The 23,450-nt window shown below is 38.1% G+C and overlaps 1 protein-coding gene across 1 annotated transcript in view; it reads left to right on the forward strand.

Annotated features, from left to right (window-relative positions):
- Positions 1–336: 336 nt before the first annotated feature.
- The window catches only part of MIPOL1 (mirror-image polydactyly 1), a 259,816-nt gene continuing 236,702 nt past the window's right edge, over positions 337–23,450 (forward strand). Inside the window, exon 1 of the mRNA XM_061159190.1 lies at positions 337–413. Within this exon, the coding sequence (XP_061015173.1) occupies positions 380–413 (34 nt within the window). The 5' untranslated portion in view covers positions 337–379. The remainder of the gene's footprint in view (positions 414–23,450) is intronic.

A 23,450-nucleotide genomic window follows, 5' to 3' on the forward strand; every position in this document is an offset into this window, starting at 1 on the left:
CCAGATGCTTCATCTCTATCTATAGATGTTTATCTGTCCTTTGATGTTAGTAATGAATGCATTAATTTCTTTTCAAATATTGGATAAATCTATATTGAGATAAACAATTTAGTCACAGTACATTATTGCTTTTCCTATATTGTTGGTTTCTACTTGTTAATATTTTGTTTATCATTTTTACATCTGTGTTCATTAATGAGGTTTCCCTTTTTCTTAGGGCTTCCCTGGTAGCTCAGTTGGTAAAGAATCTGCCTGCAGTGCAGGAGACCCAGGTTCTATCCCTGAGTCGGGAAGATCCTCTGGAGAAGGAAATGGCAACCCACTCCGGTATTCTGCTTTCAAAATCCTATGGACAGAGAAGCCTGGCGGGCTACAGTCCATGGGGTCGCAGGAGTCTTCTTATACTATCCTATGTGAGTTTGTTATCAAGATTCTGCTGCCCTTGTAAGATTTTGCTATCTTTTTACTCACTGAAAATTTTAAAGTAAGATTGGAATAATTCCAAATAAGATTGGAATAATAATTTCTGAAATAAGTTACTTCCCAGGCATATTTTCCACTCCTGATTAATTTCTTTGAAATTATAGGATTAGTCAAGTTTTTTATTCTACTAAATCAATTTTGGAGTTTATGTCTTTCTGGGAATTTGCTGCATCTCAATTTTCGAATGTATTGCCATAGAAATGTCAATAATATTCTATTCTTTTTTTTGAAGTATATTTGATTTATAGTGTTGTATTATACAAATAATATACAATTTATATTATTATTCCTGAATTGTCTATTTGTATATTTTGTCTTTTCTTCTTGATCAGTTTGACCAGATTTGTCAGTTTTTAATTCTCTTCAAAGAGCCAACTTTTGACGTTGTTAATTCTCTCAGTCATATGTTTTATTTCCTATTTAATTTCTTCTCTTAATTTTTTTCCTTCTAATATCTTTGAGCTTATTTTGCTTTAGTTCTAATTGTTTTTTCTAGAGTCTTAGCTCAAACACATTAGCGTTCAGTCTCCTTTCCTAATATGTGGGTTTTATGATATGAAGTTGCCTCCAAGTGGTACTTAAGTTGTATCTCACAGTTTCGTTTTGTGAAATTTGTTACTGTAGAGTTCAAAATATTTTCTAAATGTAATCATGATATTTTCACTGACTTCTTACTTTCTAAACATAGGAACTGTATTAATTTCTGAATATATAAGAATTTAAAATTTTAAACATATGAGAATTTTCTTTTTGTTATCTGTTTCTAACCTTTTGAGTTTTCTAATTCTATTGAGTTTTAATTCTTTGAAATTTGATTCTACTTGCTCCCAGAATATGGTTGATATTGTATGTACTTAGCAAGAGTGTATATTCTGGATGTTGGGTAGAGCATTAATTTATTAATTTATTCAGATTTGTTAGGCCAGGTTTGTTAATGACATTGTGTAAATCTGTATTCTTACTGAGTTTTTGGTGTTCCATCATTGTGGATTTATCCATTTTCTCTTCAAAGTTCTGTTGGTTTCTACATACATATGTGTAGAGGATGTTGTTAGGTTTGTACGCGCTTAGAATTTTTGAATTTTCCTTGCAAATTGAAACTTATTATGAAGGGACATTCTTTCTGCTTAAAATCTATTTTGCCTCATATTATAGTAATTTAAGATCGTTTGCTTAATATTTACATGGTATATCTTTTTTGCATCATTTTGTTGTTATTCTGATCCTTTTCATTTTGGGTGAGTCAGCATATAGACAGATTACAAAAAGTCAAGTCTGACAATTTCTTTTTAACTTTACATTTAAAAGTATTATATAAAAGACCTCTTTCTCATTTGGTGTATGTTCCTATGAATTGCTTTTATTGTGGTTAAGTGTAGGGAATTCCCTGGCAGTTCAGTGGTTAAGACTCAGCACTTTCACTGCCAAGGTCCCAGGTTTAATCCCTACTCAGGTAACTAAGATCCCACAAGACTGGGGACCAAAAAAATGCTGGGGCCAAAAAAAAAAAAAGTGTGCTTAACGTAAAATGTTAACCCTTTTTATGTGGCCAGTTACAGTAGTATGAGCTGCATTCACCGTATGCACCATTACCAGTCAAGGCAAGAATACTGAAGTGGTTTGCCAATCCCTTCTCCAATGGGCCATGACCCTGATGCCAGGCAAGATTGAGGGCAGTGGGGGAAGGGGTCAACAGAGGATGAGATGGTTAGATGGTGTCATCGATTCAATGGATATGAATGAGTTTGAGCAAACTCTAGAAGATAGGGAAGGACACGCAAGCCTGGTGTGTTGCAGTCCACGGGGTTGCAAAGAGTCAGACACGACTTAGTGACTAAACAACAGCAGCAACCATTACCACTATCTGTCTCTGTGGCTTTTCCCTTGTTCCAAACACAACCTTTATACTCATTAAACAGTAACTCTTAGTCTTCCTTCTCCCAGCCACTGGTTATTACTGTTCTTTCTCTATGAATCTGAATATTCTAGGTATCTTATGTAATAGAACCATGTGGTATTTGTCCTTTTGTATTTGGCTTGTTTTATTTAGTATAATATTTTCAAGATTCAAGCATGTTGTGGCATGTATCAGTATTTCATTCCTTTTTAAGACAATAATATTCTCTTATATCTATGGTATAGTCCAGGAGTTTTTATCACATTGTATATTACATTTAAATCTATGATCTGTTTAGAGTTAACTTTTGTGAAAGATATGCAATCTAGATTGATTTTTTTGCATGTGGATGTCCAGTTGGTCAGGTTCCAGTTGTTGAAAAGATTATTCTTTCTCCATTGAATTGCCTTTACTCCTTTGTCAAAGATCAGTTGACTCTGTTTGTGTAGGTCCAAGTCTGTTTCTATTGACCTGTTTGTCTATTCGTTCACTAATACCACACTGTCTTGATTGCAATAGCTTTATATTGAGTCTTGAAATTGTATAGTGTTAATCCTCTGACTTTGTTCTTCTTCAATATTGGGTTTGCTCTTCTGTATCTTTTGTCTCTTTCAATTTTAGAATTAGTTTGTTAGTATCAGCAACAAAATTTGATTGGGTTTTGATTGAAATCACATTGAATCTATAGATCAAGTTTGAAGGAGCTCATATCTTGAAAATATTGAGTCTTCTTTCCCGTATGCATGTAATATCTCTCCATTTATTTAACTCTGATTTTTTTTTAAGCATGCTTTTGTAGTTTTCCTCTTGTATATCTTGTCTATATTTTATCTGATGTATGCCTAATTTCAAATATAATTGTTCATTGCTGGTGTATTTTTGTTTTATGTTTCTTCTAAACATTTTATAGATTTACTGCCTTTTTGAGGGGGTGGGTTGTGTCATGTGACATGTAGGATCTTAGCTCCCCAACCAGGAGTACCCACGCCCCTGCATTGGAAGCGTGGAGTCTTAAGCACTGGACCACCAGGGAAGTCCCTACTGCTTTCATTTATGTGTATGACCCAATCTTTGCATATGATGTAAGGTTTAGTTTTTATGATTAAAAAAATTTTTTTTTAAACATCTGGGCATTCCAACAGTGTTTGTTGAAAAATTAGCTTTTCTTGAATTGCTTGTGCACCTTTGGTAGGTAGAGATCAAATGGTCATGTTTGTTTGGGTTTATCTCTGGGCTTCCTAGTTATTTCTTTTGATTTAGAGATTAATACCATGCTATCATGGTTACTTTAGCTTCATGGTAAATCTTAATGTTGGGTAGTGTGCGTTTACCAGTTTTGTTCTTTCTTTTCAAAATTGTTTTAGCAATTCGCAGTCCTTTGAGTTTTCATTTAATTTTTAGAATCATGTTGTATCTGTAAAATATCTGGCTGTGATTTTGATTGGTATTGCATTAAATATATTGGTTACTTTAGGGGAGAATTGACATCTTTACTATGTTGAATCATCTTTCATGAGTTGAATATGCCTTTCCATTTATGTAGACCTTGCTTTCTTTCATCAGTGTTTGTTTTCAGCACATAGATCCTGTATTACCTAATTTTTTTCTAGCTATTATATATGGTATTATTTCTTTAATTTCCTGTTTTTGTTATAAAGTGTATCACGTATCCAGAAGAGCATAGAGAATAATAGATGGTGTATTGAGCTATCCAAATTTGTCACCTTTTAAAAGTGTTTTGCATTTTACCTTATTGCCAATCTCATTTCTCTTTTTTATGTTAATCGCTGTTAAAAGTAGCTGGGTATTTTATCAGACTGAGTTTTGTGTTTTCATTTATTCAAACACACATACAAATATCAGTATATGTGTATAGTTTTTAGTTTAAAAAATAAATGCAGTCATGTTATAGTATTTTTCTGATATTTCATTTCTCATTATATCATAGATATCTTTTTGTGTCACTACATATTGATCTACATCATTTAATGAATGGCTTTTAAAATCTGTTTTACGTTAGTACATTGCCTTTTATATAGCAGGCACTCAGAAAATAGTGGCTATGATTTGCTCTTATTATTATGATGATATGCTCTGGATGTACCAAACTTTATTTAGCCACTTACTTACAGAGTGGCTTTCAGATACCTACTAGCATTCTGGTCTAATCTTTGCCTTTTCTTTTAAGATATTTCTTATGGGGTAACTTTTTTCTCTCATGAGTCTCTTGGTTTTTAGATAAATTACTAGCAAATGAAGGACCTTTTGAAATAATAATAATAATTTGGTAAATATAATCATTTAATTAATATCTGTCTTTGGAGTCAACAGATTTATTTTCTCTGGGATCTTTAGGCTTTTCTAGAAGGATTACAGTGTGGACAACCTTCCTTATTTCCATATTTACTATGAGCCATATTTTTCTTAGTATCTGAGTCAGGTCTTTAAACAGGAGTTGGTAAATTATGGCTGATGGGACGAAACTGGCCTGCTGTCTGTTTTTGTAAATAAAATTTTACTGAAACATAGCATGTACATTTATGTGTTGTTTGTGACTACTTTATTGCTATAGTGGCAGAGTTGAATAGTTGCGACAGAGACCAGTGGCCTATAATAAGGCCTAAAATATTCATTCTCTCATTCATTACAGAAAATGTTTGCTGACTGCTACTTTAGATGAGTGTTAGATATTGGCCAGTAGTTGATATAGTACTCACATACTGAAACTAGTCAGAAAATTCTAATGTACCTTTGACTTTGTTTCTTTGACTTTGGAGGAAGTTGCTTTCTCTTCCTAAACCCTAAGTTTCTTTTTCTGTAAGAGGGAACATCACTGAATGATTTTTGAGGTCCTATCTAACTCTGAGGTTCTGAGAAACTGTGTAACACAAAGATTTTGAAAGGAATTTGGAATAAGTACAGATATATATAGATATATATTTGGAATAAATACAGATATAAATGCAGGTTGCTTCTATATAGAAGAAGCAACAGAACTGGACATGGAACAATGGACTGGTTCAAAATTGGGAAAGGAGTATGTCAAGGCTGTATATTGTCACCCTGCTTATTTAACTTATATGCAGAATGCTGCTGCTGCTGCGTCACTTCAGTCGTGTCCGACTCTTTGTGACCCCATCCCTGGGATTCTTCAGGCAAAAACACTGGAGTGGGTTGCCATTTCCTTCTCCAGTGCTTAAAAGTGAAAAGTGAAATTGAAGTCGCTCAGTTATGTCTAACTCGTGACCCCATGGACTGCACCCTACCAGGCTCTTCCATCCATGGGATTTTCTAGGCAAGAGTACTGGAGTGGGGTGCCGAGTACTTCATGCTAAATGCCAGGCTGGATGAAGCACAAGCTGGAATCAAGATTGCCGGGAGAAATATCAGCAACTGCAGATATGCAGATAACACCACCCTTATGGCAGAATGTGAAGAGGAACTGAAGAACCTCTTGATGAAAGTGAAAGAGGAGAGTGAAAAAGCTGGTTTAAAACTCAACATTCAAAAAACTAAGATCATGATATCTGTCCTGTCCCATTACTTCTTGGCAAATAGATGGGGAAACAATGGAAACAGTGACGGACTTTCTTTTCTTGGGCTCCAAAATCGCTGCAAATGGTGACTGCAGCCATGAAATTAAAAGATGCTTGCTCCTTGGAAGAAAAGCTATGACCAACTTAGACAGCATATTAAAAAGCAGAGACATTACTTTGCCAGCAAAGGTCCGTCTAGTCAAAGCTATGGTTTTTGCAGTAGTCATGTATGGATGTGAGAGTTGGACCGTAAAGAAAGTTGAGCACTGCAGAATTGATGCTTTTGAACTGTGGTGTTGGAGAAAACTCTTGAGAGTCCCTTAGACAGCAAGGAGATCCAACCAGTCCATCCTAAACGCAGTCAGTCCTGAATATTCACTGGAAGGACTGATGCTGAAGCTGAAGCTCCATTACTTTGGCCACCTGATGTGAATAGCCAACTCATTGAAAAAGACCCTGATCCTGGGAAGAATTGAAGACAGGAGGAGAAGGGGGTGACAGAGGATGAGGTGGTTGGATGGCATCACTGACTCAATGAACGTGAGTTTCAGCAAGCTCCAGGGGATGGTGATGGACAGGGAAGGTTGGTGTGCTTCAGTCCATAGGGTACCAAAGAGTTGGACATGACTGAGTGACGAGCAATACCAGATATATACAGACATAATCAGTCTATCTCTATATAATATAGATATAAAATAGGTATAAAGTAAGTGGGCTTCCCAGGTGGCTAAGTGGTAAAGAATCCACTTGCCAAGCATTAGATGTGGGTTCTATCCTTGGGTCAGGAAGATCCCCTGGAGAAAGAAATGGGAAACCCACTCCAGTATTCTTGCCTGGGAAATCCCATGGACAGAAGAGTCTGGTGGGCTGTATAGTCCATGGGGTCATAAAGAGTCAGACACGACTTAGTGACTAAACAACAACAGCAATAAAATGAATATATATATGGACCAGAAAATGCAGGTGATACAGAGGTTTTTTCCCTACAGTTTAATAAATACAGGAATCTTTATTGTGCCAATGTAATCCCTTCGTGAAAATGTATTAAATAGGGATTTTTTTTTTGATACTGTGAAGACCTATGTTCCATTGTGTTAAATAGAAGAGTAATGAAGTGTTATGAGCTTATCCCCAAACCCTAACCAGTTGCTTTCTAAGTATCACTGAAACACTCTTCCTCATCTATATAATCATATATAGTTGTTATCATAGTATGACATTTAAAATACTGATGTGAAGTGAAATAAAAGTTGCTCAGTCATGTCTGACTTCTTGCGACCACGCGGACTGTTACCCACCAAACTCCTGTGTCCATAGAATTCTCCGGTCAAGAATACTGAAGTGGGTAGCCATTCCGTTCTCCAGGGAAATCTTGACTCAGGGATTGAACTTGGGATCGAACTCCTACATTGCAAGCAGATTCTTTACCATCTGAGTCACCAGGGAAGCCCCAAATACTGATGCCTAATTATATAATTCTTAATGAACTCATTAGTGTATATGTATTAGTTTGGTATGTAATATATATTTATGTACATATACATACACATATATAATATGTAATATTCTACCTTGTACAGTGTAGCAAGTGTACTGCTTTGTAATACACTATGAATACAGGTAATACTTAGAAACTTTTGAACTGCGGTGTTGGAGAAAACTCTTGAGAGTCCCTTGGACTGCAAGGAGATCCAGCCAGTCAATCCTAAAGGAAATCAACCCTGCATATTCATTGGAAGGATTGATGCTGAAGCTGAAACTTCAGCACCACCATACTTTGGCCCCCTGATGCGAAGAACTGACTCATTGGAAAAGACCCTGATGCTGGGAAAGATTGAAGGCAGGAGGAGAAGGGGACGACAAAGGATTAGGTGGTTGGATGGCATCTCTGACTGAGTGGGCATGAGTTTGAGTAAACTCCAGGAGTTGGTGATGGATAGGGAAGCCTGGCGTGCTGTAGTCCGTGGGGTTGCAAGAGTCGTACATGACTGAGTGACTGAACGGAACTGAACTGAATACTTAGAAAAAGAACAGTTAAGAAAAAGTCACTTACTGACTAGAGATTTCTTTCAGCCAATAAATTCTATCCACCATAGTTTTTAAGGAGTTCTGGTTAAAATCATAACTGCCTCAGGCATTTCTTAGGAGGGAGGAGTCCTGTGGAAGGGACTCAGCCATACATATACAAATATCCACACTCCCTTCCCATCCAGACTGCCGTATAGCATTGAGCAGAGTTCCATATGTTATACAGTAGGTCCTTGTTGGTTATCCATTTTAAATACAGCAGTGTGTACGTGTCCATCCCAAACTTCCTAACTATCCCTTCCTCTCATCTGTCTGCCCAGCGACCATTAGTTCACTCTTTAATATAAAAGGGGAAGTATACTAATATCCTGATATCACCAGGAGGAGCCATCCAGTGGGAAATGAAATTTGCTCTGCAAGATAGATTAATTGCAGCTATACCCCTTCACAGGTTTTTAAACATATACTTTTGTCTTTTTGATTGTTCTTTTCCCTCTTCCATCAACAGATCCCTGTACCTTTTTATATGTGTTGGTGGAAGCATTTACTTGCATGTGTGCGTGCGTGCATGTATCCTTGCTTCCGTCATGTCCAGCTCTTTGCAACCCTATGGATTGTAGCCCGTCAGGCTCCCCTGTCCATGGGGTTGTCCAGGCAAGAATACTGGAGTGGGTTGTCATGCCCTTCTCCAGGGGGTCTTCCCAACCCACGGGTCAAACCCGCATCTCTTACATCTCCTGCACTGGCAGACAGGTTCTTCACCACTAAGCCACCTGGGAAGCCCATGTGTAATTTTTCTAAAGCCAAATTCTCTTATTTTTTGAGTCCATTTTCTATAAATAATGTATCAAATGAGTGCCTTAAATCTTGTCTCCCCATTTTTTTTTTATCCTGGAAATTCAAATGTCTGATTTTATTTAATTCTGTTAATGAACCTATAATCTCATTGTTACGTCATACTACTATGGAAGAAAGATGAAAATCTCATGACCAATTTAGAACTGCCGGATTCCATGATGATTAAAATATCCAATAGTCCTTCCTAGGTAAGTGTATAAACCTTCTCTAGTGTAACTGAGGTGTATACTGTTTTACTGCCTTAGTGAGCTGTCTGATTCACTCATGTATAGCTTCGTCTTTCTAATCTGACTGCTAGTCTTGACCAGTCTTCTGAAATAAAGCACCCTCTAGTGTCCCTTTTTGAGGTGACAAGTGTTATTTTATCTGATGAAGTGCTTCTTGGAGCCCCTTTTGGGCTTGGTTCAGTAATCCAAGTTTGTCCCTAAGGCTCCCCAATTGCCTCTTGGTTGTCGGGGCCAGAGTTGATAGAGCCACCATTAAACCTGTTGGCATTGAGTACCTGTGGCCTGAATGTGACTTAAATATAATGTGCACACCCAAATATATTTTTTGTGTCCCAAGAAATAGTCAATAAAGTGTATTTATTTCACTTTCAGGTTAAGTTTAGTCTTTGTCAGCCACAAGGTTTAATGCAGTAGCCCTTTTCTGAATTCCAGAGGTGAATCTATGAGTGATAAGTAGCCATCATGTTGTTTCAGACCCACTCTTTTAGAGACCACTTCCCTGGTGGCTCAGAGGGTAAAGTGTCTGCCTGCAATGCAGGAGACCTGGGTTTGATCCCTGGGTCAGGAAGATCCCCTGGGGAAGGAAATGGCAACCCACTCCAGTACTCTTGCCTGGAAAATCCCTTGGACAGAGAAGCCTGGTAGACTACAGTCCATGGGATCGCAACGAGTTGGACATGACTGAGTGACTTCACTTTGACTTAATCCTATGAATGCTATTTCATTTGTATTCATGCCTTTTATAACCAAAGGAGCAGCAGTACTTTGCCCTCATACCCACTTTTCTCAGAGTGATTTTGATGGGAGCAATACAATACGCCAGTCATCTGCCACCTCTTACGATTCATCCCACTTGATTGAAAGGTAGAATTTTTGTTAAGCACTGTAAAGGAACCAGTGTGATAAAAGTACTACCAACAAGAATGTGACTTCAATTATGATTCTAATGTCCTCCCACTTAGGTGAGTCGTTAAGGGGATTATCTTTGGTATCCTTTCTCTGAATCACTTGAGGTAGTTGTCATCAGTCAGTATTAGTTGAGTTTTCATACTCTAGAGATAATAGGTTAACTGCTTTTTCCCAGCCACAGCCATTCTTATTACTTTGCTCTGAAAAATTCTTGTGGAAAAAGAATAATAGCATTTTTCCTTGTGTCATACCCCGTTTCTCTGTTCCCTAGCTATTGGCCGATATTTATTTTGGCTTCCATTTATTATTCATCTTAACCTCACTTTTCCCCCTCTAGTGCAAGGCTCTGATTTGGCCTCATGCCTGTCCACGTGGCAGGCAATCACAGCAACCTTGCCAGGACCTCTGCTTTTATTTCTTCCTGGGAAAATTTTGTACAGTTTGACAAATAAAGAAGTGAAGGACGGTCTTCTTAGTAATGAAGCAGCACTTAGAGTTAATCTTAATTTAACTACATGGGGTGAAGTCCCTTAGGGGACTTTACTGGTGGTGCAGTGGACAGGAATCCGCCTGCCAAGGCAGGGAACGTGGGTCTGATCCCTGGTCTGGGAAGACTCCACATGCCGTGGGCAACTAAAGCCCCTGTGCCACAACTCCTAGGCTGAGTGCTGCAACTACTGAAGAACCTGTGCCTAGAATCTGTGCTCCGCAACAAGAGAAGCTACTGCAACGAGCAGCCTGTCTTCACAAGGAAGAGTAGCCCCAGCTCACCACAACTAGAGAAAGTCTGTGCACAACAACAAAGACTCAGCCCAACCAAAAATTAAATAAATTATATATATTTCCTTAGGAATGTTCTTAGTCCCTCAGCCCTGTCTGACTCTTTGCGATCCCATGGACTGTAGCCTACCAGACTCCTCTTTCCATGGGGATTCTCCAGGCCACAATACTGGAGTGGGTTGCCATTTCCTCCTCCATTCCTTAGGAATATGTCTGATCAGATTTTATATATGGACAGTGTGTCCTATGCAGCAATATCTCTGTTGACACTGCTCTTCTGGTCTTGGCACAGCTGGGTCTTGCAGGATGAACGAAAAATTTATGAGGTGAGGAAGAAAATTGTGAATTACATCACCACCATCCCCTTAACTGCCACTCCAGTTGCTAGTGAGAAGTGGAATATTTCCTTGCCATGTTGGTAAACAAAGACGTCACAGTCATCATGGATTGCAGCCTTCAGTGTGAGCCAGTGAGCCCTAGCGGAACTCAGGAAGGAGAAGCATGCCTGCTAATCTAGCAGCCATCAGACTACAGCCATTCCCTGTAGTGAGCCCTGAGGAAAGGAGGCTCAGGATGTGAAAATAGGACACTGGCTCCAGATAGGTGAGGTGCATTTGAAAGGAATGATTTCAGTGAGCCCAGACTCTTGCATTTCCAATCTTAAAGGAAATCAACTCTGAATATTCATTGGAAGGACTGATGCTGAAGCTGAAGCTCCAAAATTTTGACCACCTGATGCAAAGAACCAAGGCTTTGGAAAAGACCCTGATGCTGGGAATGGTTGAGGGCAGGAGGAGAAGGGGGCAACAGAGGAAGAGATGGTTGGATGGTATCACTGACTGAATGGACATGAGTTTGAGCAAACTCCAGGAGACAGTGAAGGACAGGGAAGCCTGACATGCTGCAGTCCATGGGGTCACAAAGAGGCGGACATCACTGAGCAATGGAACAACAACTCAGCTTTTAGGTTGTGAATGTTTTTTAAGTTGATACTAGAAACGTTTCTGGTGGGATCCCCTCTTACTTCCTCTCATATTTAACCTTTTAACTCAGTGGCCAACTTGAGTTAGCCAGCCCTCAATGCCTTATCTTCCATCATTTTAAATAACATGTTTTAATTGCTCATTCCAATTTTTAATGAGATCATTACTTTGAGAGTGTTAAGGAATGTGTTCTGTCCATGTAATATTTTATTTCTTTGCCTATTTTTGTAAGTAATCAGTGGAAACATATTCAGGCAGTTCAAATTAATAAGTGATTCTCTGTTCCAAACTTTTAATTAAATCTTTGACTGTTAAATACTTTTGTTAAAGTGTGCTGCAGTTCATGGGGTCACGAAGAGTCGGACACAACTTGGTGACTGAACAGCAATAACAAAGTAAATTCTAGAAAAAAGTAAGTGTCAATTCCAGTCACGACTTTGTAGGTTTGTAGGTCTCTGAAGTACTGGTAGAGCTCTAGTGTGGTCCACTTACAACTGCATTCTTAAAGCGGAAATTCCCCAACCTTTTTTTTTTAATGCCATTATAGTGACATTTTTGTTACAGGGAGGGGTCCCCTTCCAGGGCCCCCAAGTAGGCTCTTGTCTAACACTCAGAAATGCGTTGTCTAATGAGACACACATGCTGACAAAGCAAGAGACTTTATTGGGAAGGGCATGCAGGCAGAGAGGAGAAGGGTAAAGAAACCCAGGAAGACAACCCTGCCATGTGGCTCATTAACCATTTTTAAGTAGACCTTTCAGTGTCATTATGTACATTCACAGTATTGGGTAATCATCACCATTACCCATTTCTAGAACTTTCATCATCCCAAATAGAAACAAACTCTGTACTCATTAAATAGTAACTTTCCGAATCTCTCCTCCTCCAACTCCTGGTAACCTCTATTCTGCTTTGTCTCTCTCTGAATTTGCCTACTTCTGGTACCTTATGTAAGTGGAATCGTACAGTTTTTGTCCTCTTGTGTTTGGCTTATTTTACTTAGCGTGCCTTCCAGGTTCATTCACATTGTAGCATGTGTTAGCAGTGTCTTCTTTTTAAGATTGAACGTTATTCCGTTGTATGTGTTTGCCACATTTTGTTTATTCATTCATCTCTCAGTGGGCACGTGGGTTATTTCCACCTTTTAGCTTTGTAAATTATGCTGCTGTGAATGTTGGCTTACAAGTATTTGTTTGAGTCTCTGATGTCAATTCTTTGGGATATATACCTAGTAGTAGGGTTGCTGAGCCATGGGTAATTCTGTTTAACTCTGAGAAGCTGCCAAACTGTTTTCTACAGCAGTTGCATCATTTTACATTTCTACCTACAATGTGCAGGGGTTTCGATTCCTCCAATTCCTTGCTCTTGGCATTTTCAGTTTTTTGATACCAGTCATTCTGTTATATGCAAAGTAGTTTTGATTTGGATTTTCCTAATGATTAGTGATGCCGAGCATCTTTTCATGTATTTTTTTGTCTATTTGTGTATCTTCTTTGATGAAATGTCTATTCAAATTCTTTGTCCTTTTTTTTAATATATATATACTTTTGAAGGCTGTAGTAGTTTGAGACTTTTCCAAATTGTTTTTGCAGAATGTTCCTCTTTGTGTGTGGTCCCTGAAGTCTCTGTTCCTTAAATTAATGCTCAGCTAATATGTTTACAGAGACTTCCTTGAAAGCCAGCTCTTCCCGTCTTTGCAGATTACCTCTGTGCTTTGGTACTCCTTCAACCCTTAGCTAGGCTTCTTTGAGTATAGAGTTCAGCCTGAGGTAAAAGCTTAAGGTCTTCCTTTCTGAGCATACAGGTAACTTTCTGTGGAGGTGTGGTTTAGTTGCTACGTTGTGTGGACTCTTGCGACCTCATGGGCTGTAGCCTGCCAGGTTTCTCTGTCCATGGGATTTCCCAGGCAAGAGTACTGGAGTGGGTTGCCATTTCCTCCAGGGGATCTTCCTGACCCAGGGATCAAACCCATGCCTCCTGCAGAGCAGGCAGATTCTTTACCTGAGCCACCAGGGAAGCCTAGGTCACTCTCTAAATTCCCCCATATTTTTGACTGCTTTTACTTGTGTTAATTTCCCAGAATCTCTATGGCTTTTCTTCCAGGCCATAGATGGTCTAGTGTATGTCTCCATCTCTCTTGCCCTGGATGTCTGTGGGTCTGTAGTTTTCTTGTAGCTCTTCCAAGTACTGAAGTTCCAAACTAGGTGATAAAAACGCAAGTGCCTTATGTCAGTCCTTCGGATACCCTCCAGAGAGGTTAGAATAGAATTGTGTAACAATTTCCATATCAGGTCTTCCCTGTTCCCTGGAAACTGGGAACCAGGCTGCCGTTGCTGCTTCAGGAGCGGACATTGGCGCAGGGGTGGGCACAGTGAGGGGAAATTCCGCAGAACTCCTCTGCCGTTTTACAGATGACTTCTTGATTTGCTGTTTGCTGGGCTGGTGTTAACTTTGGACTGTTTTCCAGAGCTTCAACAAAGTTGGCTTAGACTGTTCCTGTTTCTTTTTCTTTTTGAAATTGTTCTGCAGTAATGAGAGCTTGGCACTTTCTAGCCTGCCATTTTGCTGACATCCCTCCTATTGAGTGTTTCTTTTTGTTTATTTTTGGCCTTTGTGGTGAGTCATGCGGATCCTAGTTCTCTGACCTGGGATCAAACCTGCACCACTCTTGTTGGGAGCATGGAGTCTTCACCACTGGGCTGTCAGGGACATCTGAGGGTGAGGTGAATCAGCACAAATGTGGGGGTCATCTCACTATTTGGGGAAACCCTAACAAAAAGTCGCTGCATTATTTTGGGCCTAGTTTGGGGGTTAGAGGGTACTGCAGGGAGGACAGAGAAAAGAACTAGGAATGAAAAAGTGCTGTTTATTAACAAAGAGTTTAGAAAAGTGTTCTCCGCCCACAACCTCCAGGGAGGTCTGCTTCTGAGGGAGACTCTAGATAAAGAGATCTCTTAATGACTTGGAATGCAGATACACATAGGAGCATGGCCAGACAGGGGGACCTGAGTCCTGGACTGCAGCTCACTTTAGAAACTGAGGTATATCGGTTGTGCAAAGTCTGGTGTGGGGAGAGCAGCGTTGTCCTGTGACATCAGCCAGATAAAGCCAGATAATTGCTTACAGTTGACAGCATAATATGACTGTAATTGTTTATTTGAAAAATCACACACAGGAGCTGGGTTCCTCAAGTGTACATTGTTTGAGCCCATTCATACAGATTCTAGAAGTAGCATTGAATTTGTATAGTAAAGGAATTTATATTAGTATTTGCCTGGGATTGAGCAAGATTGTGTTAGATTTATTGCAAAGGAGCAACTTTTTAATGGTTTTTTTTTAAGATTTTTTTTTTTTGGATGTGGACTGTTTTTTTAAAGTCTTTATTGAATTTGTTACAATGTTGCTTCTGTTTTATATATCGTTTTCTTGGCTGCAAGGCATGTGGGATCTTAGCTCCCCAACCAGGGATTGAACCCACACCCCTTGCATTGGAAGGTGAAGTCTTAACCACTGGACCACCAGGGAAGTCCCGTAATGCATTTTTAAAAATTATACCATTGTAGACAATTGTCAAAACTTAACTTACCAAGTGTACAGTTGAAATGGATGCCTCAAACTTGATTTTTAAAGTGAAGAAAATAAAAGTTTTAGTTGAATTCTAAGTGTAGTGGTAAAAATACTAGTGTGCTTACTGCAACTCAAAATTTCCAACCATATACAAATGTACAAAATGTGAACCCATATGGGTTGGTAAAGTCAGGTGAATTTTGTGTATGGCTTTATCCAAGCACCTGAAAAGAAAGTGATTGTAGAATCATGATTACTATTTAAATTACTATTAAATAGAATAGCTGGGTTATAAGGTAGTTCTGTTTGTAATTTTTTAAGGAATCTCCATACTATTTTCCATAGTGGCAGTACCAATTTACAGTCCTGCCAACAGTCTATATTGTTGTTGTTCAGTCACTAAATCACGTCCAAATCTTTGGTTGACCCCATGGACTGCAGCATGCCAGGCTCCCCTGTCCTTCACTGTCTCCCAAAGTTTGCTCAAATTTATGTCCATTGAGTCAGTGATTCTATCCAACCATCTCATCCTCTGCCTCTTTCTCATTTTGCCTTGAATCTTACCCAGCATCAGGGTCTTTTGCAATGAATTGACTCTTTGCATCAGGTGGCCAAAGTTTTGGAACCTCAGCTTCAGCATCAGTCCTTCCAATGAATATTCAGGGTTGATTTCCTTTAGGATTGACTGGTTGGATCTCTCTGCTGTTCAAGGGACTGTCAAGAGTCTTCTCCAGCACCACAATTCAAAGGCATCAGTTCTTTGGCGCTCAGCCTTCTTTATGATCCAAGTTTCACATCGGTACGTGACTACTGGAAAGACCTTAGCTTTGACTATATAGACCTTTGTTGGCAAAGTGATGTCTCTGCTTTTTAATACACTGTCTAGGTTTGTCATTGCTTTCCTTCCAAGGAACAAGCGTCTTTTAATTTCCTGACTGCAGTCACTGTCCGCAGTGATTTTGGAGCCCAAGAAAATAAAATCTGCAGTGCTTCCACTTTTTCCCTTTTTCTTCATATCTTCTCCAACATGTTGTTATTTCTTGTCTTTTCAATAATAAACATTCCAACAGGTGTGAGATAATATCTCATTTTGGTTTTGATTTGCATTTCCCCGATTAATAGTGATCTCTAACATTTCTTTCTGTTTATTTTACCATCTCTGTGTCTTCTTTGGAAAAATATCTACTCAGATCCTCTGTCCACTTTTTAAATCAGGTTATTTGTATTTTGTTGTTGTTGTCTTTATATATTTTGGATATTAGCCCTTTATTAGATATATAGTTTGCAATTAGATTCCTTTCATTCAATAGGTTGCCTTTTTTGATTATGGTTTACTTTGCTGTATAGATGCTTTTTAGTTTGATGTAGTCCTGTTTGTTTATTTTTGCTTTTGTTTCCCTTACCTTTGGTCTTTCATCCACAAAACATTGCCTAAGGCCAATGTCAGTAAGTTTACTTCCTTTGTTTTCTATTAGGAATTTTATGATTTCAGGTCTTACATTCAATTCTAATTCCTTTGGAGTTACTGTTTGTATATGGTGTAATGTAGTGGTCTAGTGTCATTCTTTTGCATGTGGCTGTCCAGTTTTCCCATGCTCCTGATTTAGAAGACTGTCCTTTCTCCGTTGTATATTCTTTATTCCTTTGTTATAGATTAATTTTCCATATATGTATGGCTTAGTTTTGGTCTCATTCATCTGTATATCTGGCTCTGTGCCCAAACCATACTGTTTTGATTACTTTGTAGTATACAAATGATCCTTGAACAACATGGATTTGATCTAAGTGTGTCCGTTACAGCAGAGTTTTTTTCAGTAAAAATACACTACAGTACTGCAGGATCCACAGTTGGTTGACTCCAAAGATTCAAACCATTGGATATGGAGGACTGACTATAAACTTAGATGTGTGTTTTCAACTATGTGAGAGGTCAATACTCCTAAACCCTGAGTTGTTTAAAAAGTTAACTGTAGTTTGAAGTCAGAGGGTGTGATACCTCCAGCCTTGATTTTCTTTCTCAATATTCCTTTTGTGACTCAGGATCTTTTGTGCTTCCCATACAAATTTTAGAATTATATGTCCAAGTTCTGTTAAATACGCCATTGGGATTTTGATAGGAATTGCACTGAATCTGTAGTTTGCTTTGGGAATTATGGACATTTGAACAGTTTTAATTCTTCCAGTCCACCAGTACAGAATATCTTTCCATTTTTTTGGTGTCTTCTTCAGTTTCTTTTATCAGTGTCTTATAGTTTTTAGTGTACAGGTTTTCACCTCATTGGTTAAATTTATTTCTAGGTGTTTTAAACTTTTTGATGCAGTTGTAAATGAGATTTTATTTTTTTATTTGCCTTCTTGTGTATAGAAATGCCACAGATTCTGTATATTGATTTCGTATCCTACACTTTATTCACTTATTCTAACCATTTTTTTGGTGGAATCTTTATAAATTTCTATATATAGTATCATGACATTGGCAAGCAGTGACAATTTTACCCTTCTTTCTTTCTGATTTGGATGCCTTTTATTTCTTTTTCTTGTGTAATTGCTGTGGATAGTACGTCTAGTACTCTGTTGAATGAAAGTGGTGAAAGTGAGCATACTTGTCTTGTTCTGGTCTTAGAGGAAAAGTTTTTATTTTTTAACTACTGAATATGATGTCAACTGTGGGTTTGTCATTTATGACCTTCATTTTGTTAACATTTGTTCCCTCTGTACTTAGTTTGTTGAGAGTTTTTATCATAAATGAATGTTGGGTTTTGTCAGATGCATTTTCTACATCCATTGAGATAATCATTATTTTCATTTTTCATTTTTTAAAATGTGATATATCATGTAGATTGATTTGCAGATGTTGAATCATCATTGATTCCCTGAAACAAATACCACTTGATTTTAGTGTTTGATCATTTTAATATAGTATTGGATTCAGTTGGATTCAGTATTTTGTTAGGATTTTTACACTTATGATCATCAAGTATGTTAGCCTCTTCTGTTTTCTTTTTGTGGTGTCTGGTTTGGTATGCTGGTTTTATAAAATGTCTTTGGAAGATTTCCCTCTTCAAATGGAAGAGCTTGAAAAGGATAAGTATTAAATCCTCTTTGAATGTTTTATAGAATTTTCTTGTGAAATGTCTGGTTCTGGGCTTTTGCTTTTTGGGGAGGTTGTTGATTATGGTTTCCATCTACTTGCTAGTAATTGATCTATTCAGATTTTCTATTTCTTCATGATTCAGTCCTGGAAGATTATATGCTTCTAGGAATTTACTCATTTCTTCTAAGTTGTCCAATTTTCTGGTATATAATTGTTCATAGTAGTCTCTTACAGTTCTTTGTATTTTTGCGTTCTTTCATGGTGGGGCTATGACTGTTGCAATGGAGTGTTGGTGGGTGGAGCTGGCCCTCTGACTGGCTTCAGGGCCTGATGGTGGCTGCAGCAGTGAGCTGGCAGGTGCGGTTGTTACACTTCCTGGCTGTGAAACCCAGTGGAGACCGAGGTGGGCAAGGCTCCCAGTAAGGTGTACCCTCTGGAGCTAACAGACCAGAGGGAGAATTTCACAATGGCATCTGCAAGGTAGCCTGAGATTGCAAAAGTTGTTCTCACCAGTTTCTTGGGCCCCAGGGAGCGTCCCAACTGTTCCTGTCTCTCCAGCAGACTCTTCAAGATTAGTGGGTGGATTCCCTTCACACTTCATTCCATGCACTTTTCAACCTGGTGTTTTTGTGTGGAATGAGACTGTGCTCAAGCCCTTTAAGAGCAGGTTTTCCATTTTCTGCAGTTCTGTAGTTTTCCTGGGCTTACTTCTCATTGGTTTTCAAAGCCAGCTGTTGGGGGCTTCTCTCTCTTGTGCAGGATCTAGGGGTTTGGGTGCCTGATGTGGAGCTTGAATCCTCTGCTCCCAGGGGAAATACATATAGCTTTGTAATCTCTCCTGTCTGTGGTTTGCTGAAGTTGGGGTGTTTTTTTTTTTTTTCCCTTGGAGAGACCATCCCTACGTCTCCTACCTGCCTTGTTGTTGTCCTTTTTTACCTTTTGTTGTGGAGACTCTGTTCATCTAGTTTTTAGGTCCCTATTAGGGAGAGTTACTCTGCATGTATTTGTAACTTTGTTGAGGCCATGGAAGGAAATGAACAGATCTCCTGAAATATTTCTGTATAGCATGCTTATATTTCAGCTTCTTGATTCTCATCCCAGTTTTGTCATAATTCATGAACTTATGAAGATGGGGAAGATAACAGTTACATTATGGGACAGGGGCAAAAAACAACTCTAGGTATTTCAAGCAGAAAGGTCCTTTATATAGGGAATTAACAGCTTACAAACTTATTCCAAGTGCTGGAACAGCACAGTAGGCAGGGACGACCTCTAGACCATGGTTCAGGGTTGTGATATTGTTGCAATCTAGAGGTCAGAAAGCTGTTTTTATGGCTGGCACCCCTGCTCCGTTGTCATATATAGGAGGCTCATGCGCCTCATTAAACTTCAGAGTCTCTGTCACTAGAAACACTTATGTCTGTCTGACCTTACATGCTGAAAGCAGATGGATAACCTTTGCTTTCCTTTCTTCTTCCGTATCTTACTAGAGAACATCTCATTGGTAGAACTTTTTTTTTTAAACATTCAAACCATGAGCTGCAAAGAGACTGGGAAGTATAAGTTCTAGATGTTAACCTATTTCAAACAGAAAGGAAGAGTGAAAGTAGGGAGGTCCTGGTAACTAAGACAAGGATATAGGTCTCTTTGATACCTCTGTCCCAACACACAGGCTCCCTTTCTGTTACAGTATAACTGTACTGTTCAGGAAAAATATATAGTCTTTATATTGTTATGGTCATGCAGATGCTCTTCATGATTAATACATGTAGTATATTTTTATTGTTTTCCCTTCCCCCTCACCTGCATACTTTACTGCTCTTGTGCTTTATTTGCTTGATTTTCTGTATATTTATTATTGATTCAACTCCAAACTCTCTTTTCATTTATTTCAATCTCTTCTCAAACTACTCTTTCTTGAACAAATTACTCCTGAAGTTTTCTTAATGCTGTCAACTTTGCATGGCTGTTATCTATGTCTGGTGTATAGCTATTATCCTGTGATTTTTCTCTCATGACCATGGTTATTCTTTTCACCTCTTTCATACTTTACTCCCATGTGTTGATGGAGCACATTCTCAGCTAGGTTTCTGAGAAAGAATGTTAGATACAGGGCGAGGTGGTTTTATTTTTTGAGTTCTATTTATTTCTGTGTATATAAAGAAAAGCTTTGTAGAACATTGCTAATACATATTTTTCCTGTGTTTCAAGAGCAAAAGCATCATTTTAGCCCATGAGAACCAAGATTGCAGATTGTACTATATGCTCTCAGCCTTTAAGTGTGGCTTGGCATTCTGCCATTTATTTTGATTTTTGGCAAGCAGTTTTGACCAAGTTGGTGACATGAGATGTCTAAGTGATAATGCTGGATTATAAAAAAAATGAAGAAATAATATCACATTGGATATTAACAAGCAGTTATATTGGTGACTCCTTGTGCCTTGATGGAAAGGGTAAGGAAACAGGATAAAGATCAACAGACTTAGTATTTTTAAACATCTCTTGGTATTGTGAAAGGTAGTGTATGCATCACTGTGATTTGTAGGTAACAAAATAATGTAGTTGTGCAGAAATTTCAGGAAATTTGAAGAAAATGAAGGATCACTACCAGAATGTGATGCTGGGACTGCATCTCCATGGGAATTATGGGATGTTGATACTATATAACTCTGATTCAGTTACTCTTTTCCAGGGACACATTTTCTGTCCTATTTGGAGTATATGTAATTAATTTACTCTTCATTTTTTTTTATGCTTTTCCCCTACTCGATCCCTTACTGGGCATTTGTTAGAACATCTTATTAATATTTTATCTTCCATGTCGCTTGACTTCTTTTTTCATATTTTCAAAGTTTTATTCTATGCAGCATTCTGAGGAATATCTTCCTTTCTGCCTGCAAATCTTTAATTCTGTGCTCTACTGTTTTATAGTTTTTACTTCATCTACAGAGTTTCAACTTGAATTAACATTTCTTATTTCTGAACAGTTTCTGCTTGATTCATTTTTATATCTATGCTTCTTTAGAAACTGATTGCTTTTACTTAATGGGTTGTATTGATTTCTCTATGTGGCAATTTGAAAATTATACCTGTTGTGAAGATTGATTTCAGGTTGCCTAGTTTTCTCTAGTTCAAGTACGAGTCTCTACCTCTCTGTTTCATATGCCTGTACTGCTTTTCCTTATGTTAAATTCTTTCATATATGTTATAGTTTTTTCTTGTGGTTGTGAGCTTATTTTCAAAAGAAATTATCTTGTAAAGAAATGTAGTTCATGACCTAATTTTTTTTTTTTTCTTTAAAATTTCTGGCTGGACAGTATAGTCTCAGATTGCTAATCAGTTTACATTAATTGATTGGCTTAAGTACAAGTTTGTATTCCTTGCCCGACCATGGCAAAGACTTTGGGTTTTGATCTTAGGTAGTTCACTTTTCCACCTAATTTGGTGGGTGCCTTGTGTCTGTTTCAGATGTTGAGCAGGTGGTTGGAAAAAGAGGAAAGGGTGTGTCACTCACCTAGAGCAGACATCTTGGAGTGCAGTCAAGTGGGCCTTAGGAAGCTTTGCTATGAACAAAGATAGTGGAGGTGATGGATTTCCAGTCGAGCTATTTAAAATCTTTAAAAGACGATGCTGTTAAAGTGCTGCACTCATTATACCAGCAAATTTGGAAAACTCAGCAGTGTCCACAGGATTGGAAAAGGTCAGTTTTCATTCGAATCCCAAAGAAAGGCAATGCCAAAGAATGTTCATAGTACCGTACAATTGCACTCATTTCACATGCTAGCAAGGTTAGGCTCAAAATCCTTCAAGCTAGGCTTTAGCAGTACATGAGCCAAGAAATTCCAGATGTCTAAGCTGAATTTAGGAAAGGTGAATGAGCCAGAGATCAAATTGACAGCATCTGCTGGGTCGTAGAAAAAGCAAGGGAATTCCAAAAAAAAGTCTACTTTGGCTTCCCTTGTGGCTCAGCTGGTAAGAAGCCACCTGGCAATGCAGGAGACCTGGATTGGGAAGATCCCCTGGAGAAAAAAATGGCAACCCACTCCGGTATTCTTGTCTGGGAGATCCCGTGGACAGAGGAGCCTAGTGGGCTATAGTACATGGGGTTGCAAAAGAGTCAGACATAACTTAGCAACTAAACAATAGTCATTGTCACTATTTCTGCTTATGATTCTTCTAAATCACCATCTTTGTTAATTAAGAGAGAATTACTGTGCATATACAAAGAACTATCACTGTTCTACAAATGAGAAATATCTCAGCAGTGAAAATACATATCTTTTAAGATAAAATTAGGAAATATTTCAGATTCATGTAGCCATGACTCTAACAAATGATAAACTTGGTTATTTACATCACACATCTGTAGCAGTAACTAACTAGGATATTGCTTCAGGGTGCAGCAGATGGCCTCTGAGTGGCTTGGTGAGGAGAATGTTTGCTAAAGGTGACAGAGTGTACTTATCCAGCATATGCACTAGGTCATTGGTAACGTAAGGTCTTAGCTTCAGGAAGTTATTAAGTATAAGGTCGGTCAGGGAGTAATTCCAAAACATTTTAATAAAGTACATATTTCTCAGCAGATAATATCTTCTGTTCAGTTCCTGTGTGGTAAGATGAAACGTTTAGGCTTTTCTCTAAATGACGTGCAATATAGAATCCTTGTGAGGTGTGTATGTATGATATATTTGTGAACCATGTGCAATATTTGTTACATAATATGTTTATGGATACATGTATCAGGCATGAAACTGATAAAAGTTTGATAATGTTCTATTATAAAATGAAGTACTCAAAAAAATAAAATGAAGTACTCATTGCTAGTTCTGTGAAAGTAAATGATAGTGTTTATACTCTATTATATGTATTTTAAACTATTATGGAAAATTGCAAACATACAAGAGTAGAGAAATGGAATAATGAGCCCCTATGTACTCATAACCCAACTTCAACATGATTATGATTATATTATAAATCAACACATCCTAGAGATGCAGTTTCTTAAAAGAAAGAAAATTCTTTTAAAATAAAAGAGCATTTTCTTGTGGAAAATGCCTTAAAATTAATAGCACATATTTAATTTAGTAC

Source organism: Dama dama, chromosome 13 (genome assembly GCF_033118175.1).
Source record: "Dama dama isolate Ldn47 chromosome 13, ASM3311817v1, whole genome shotgun sequence".
In the NCBI taxonomy this organism is placed as follows: Eukaryota; Metazoa; Chordata; class Mammalia; order Artiodactyla; family Cervidae; genus Dama; species Dama dama.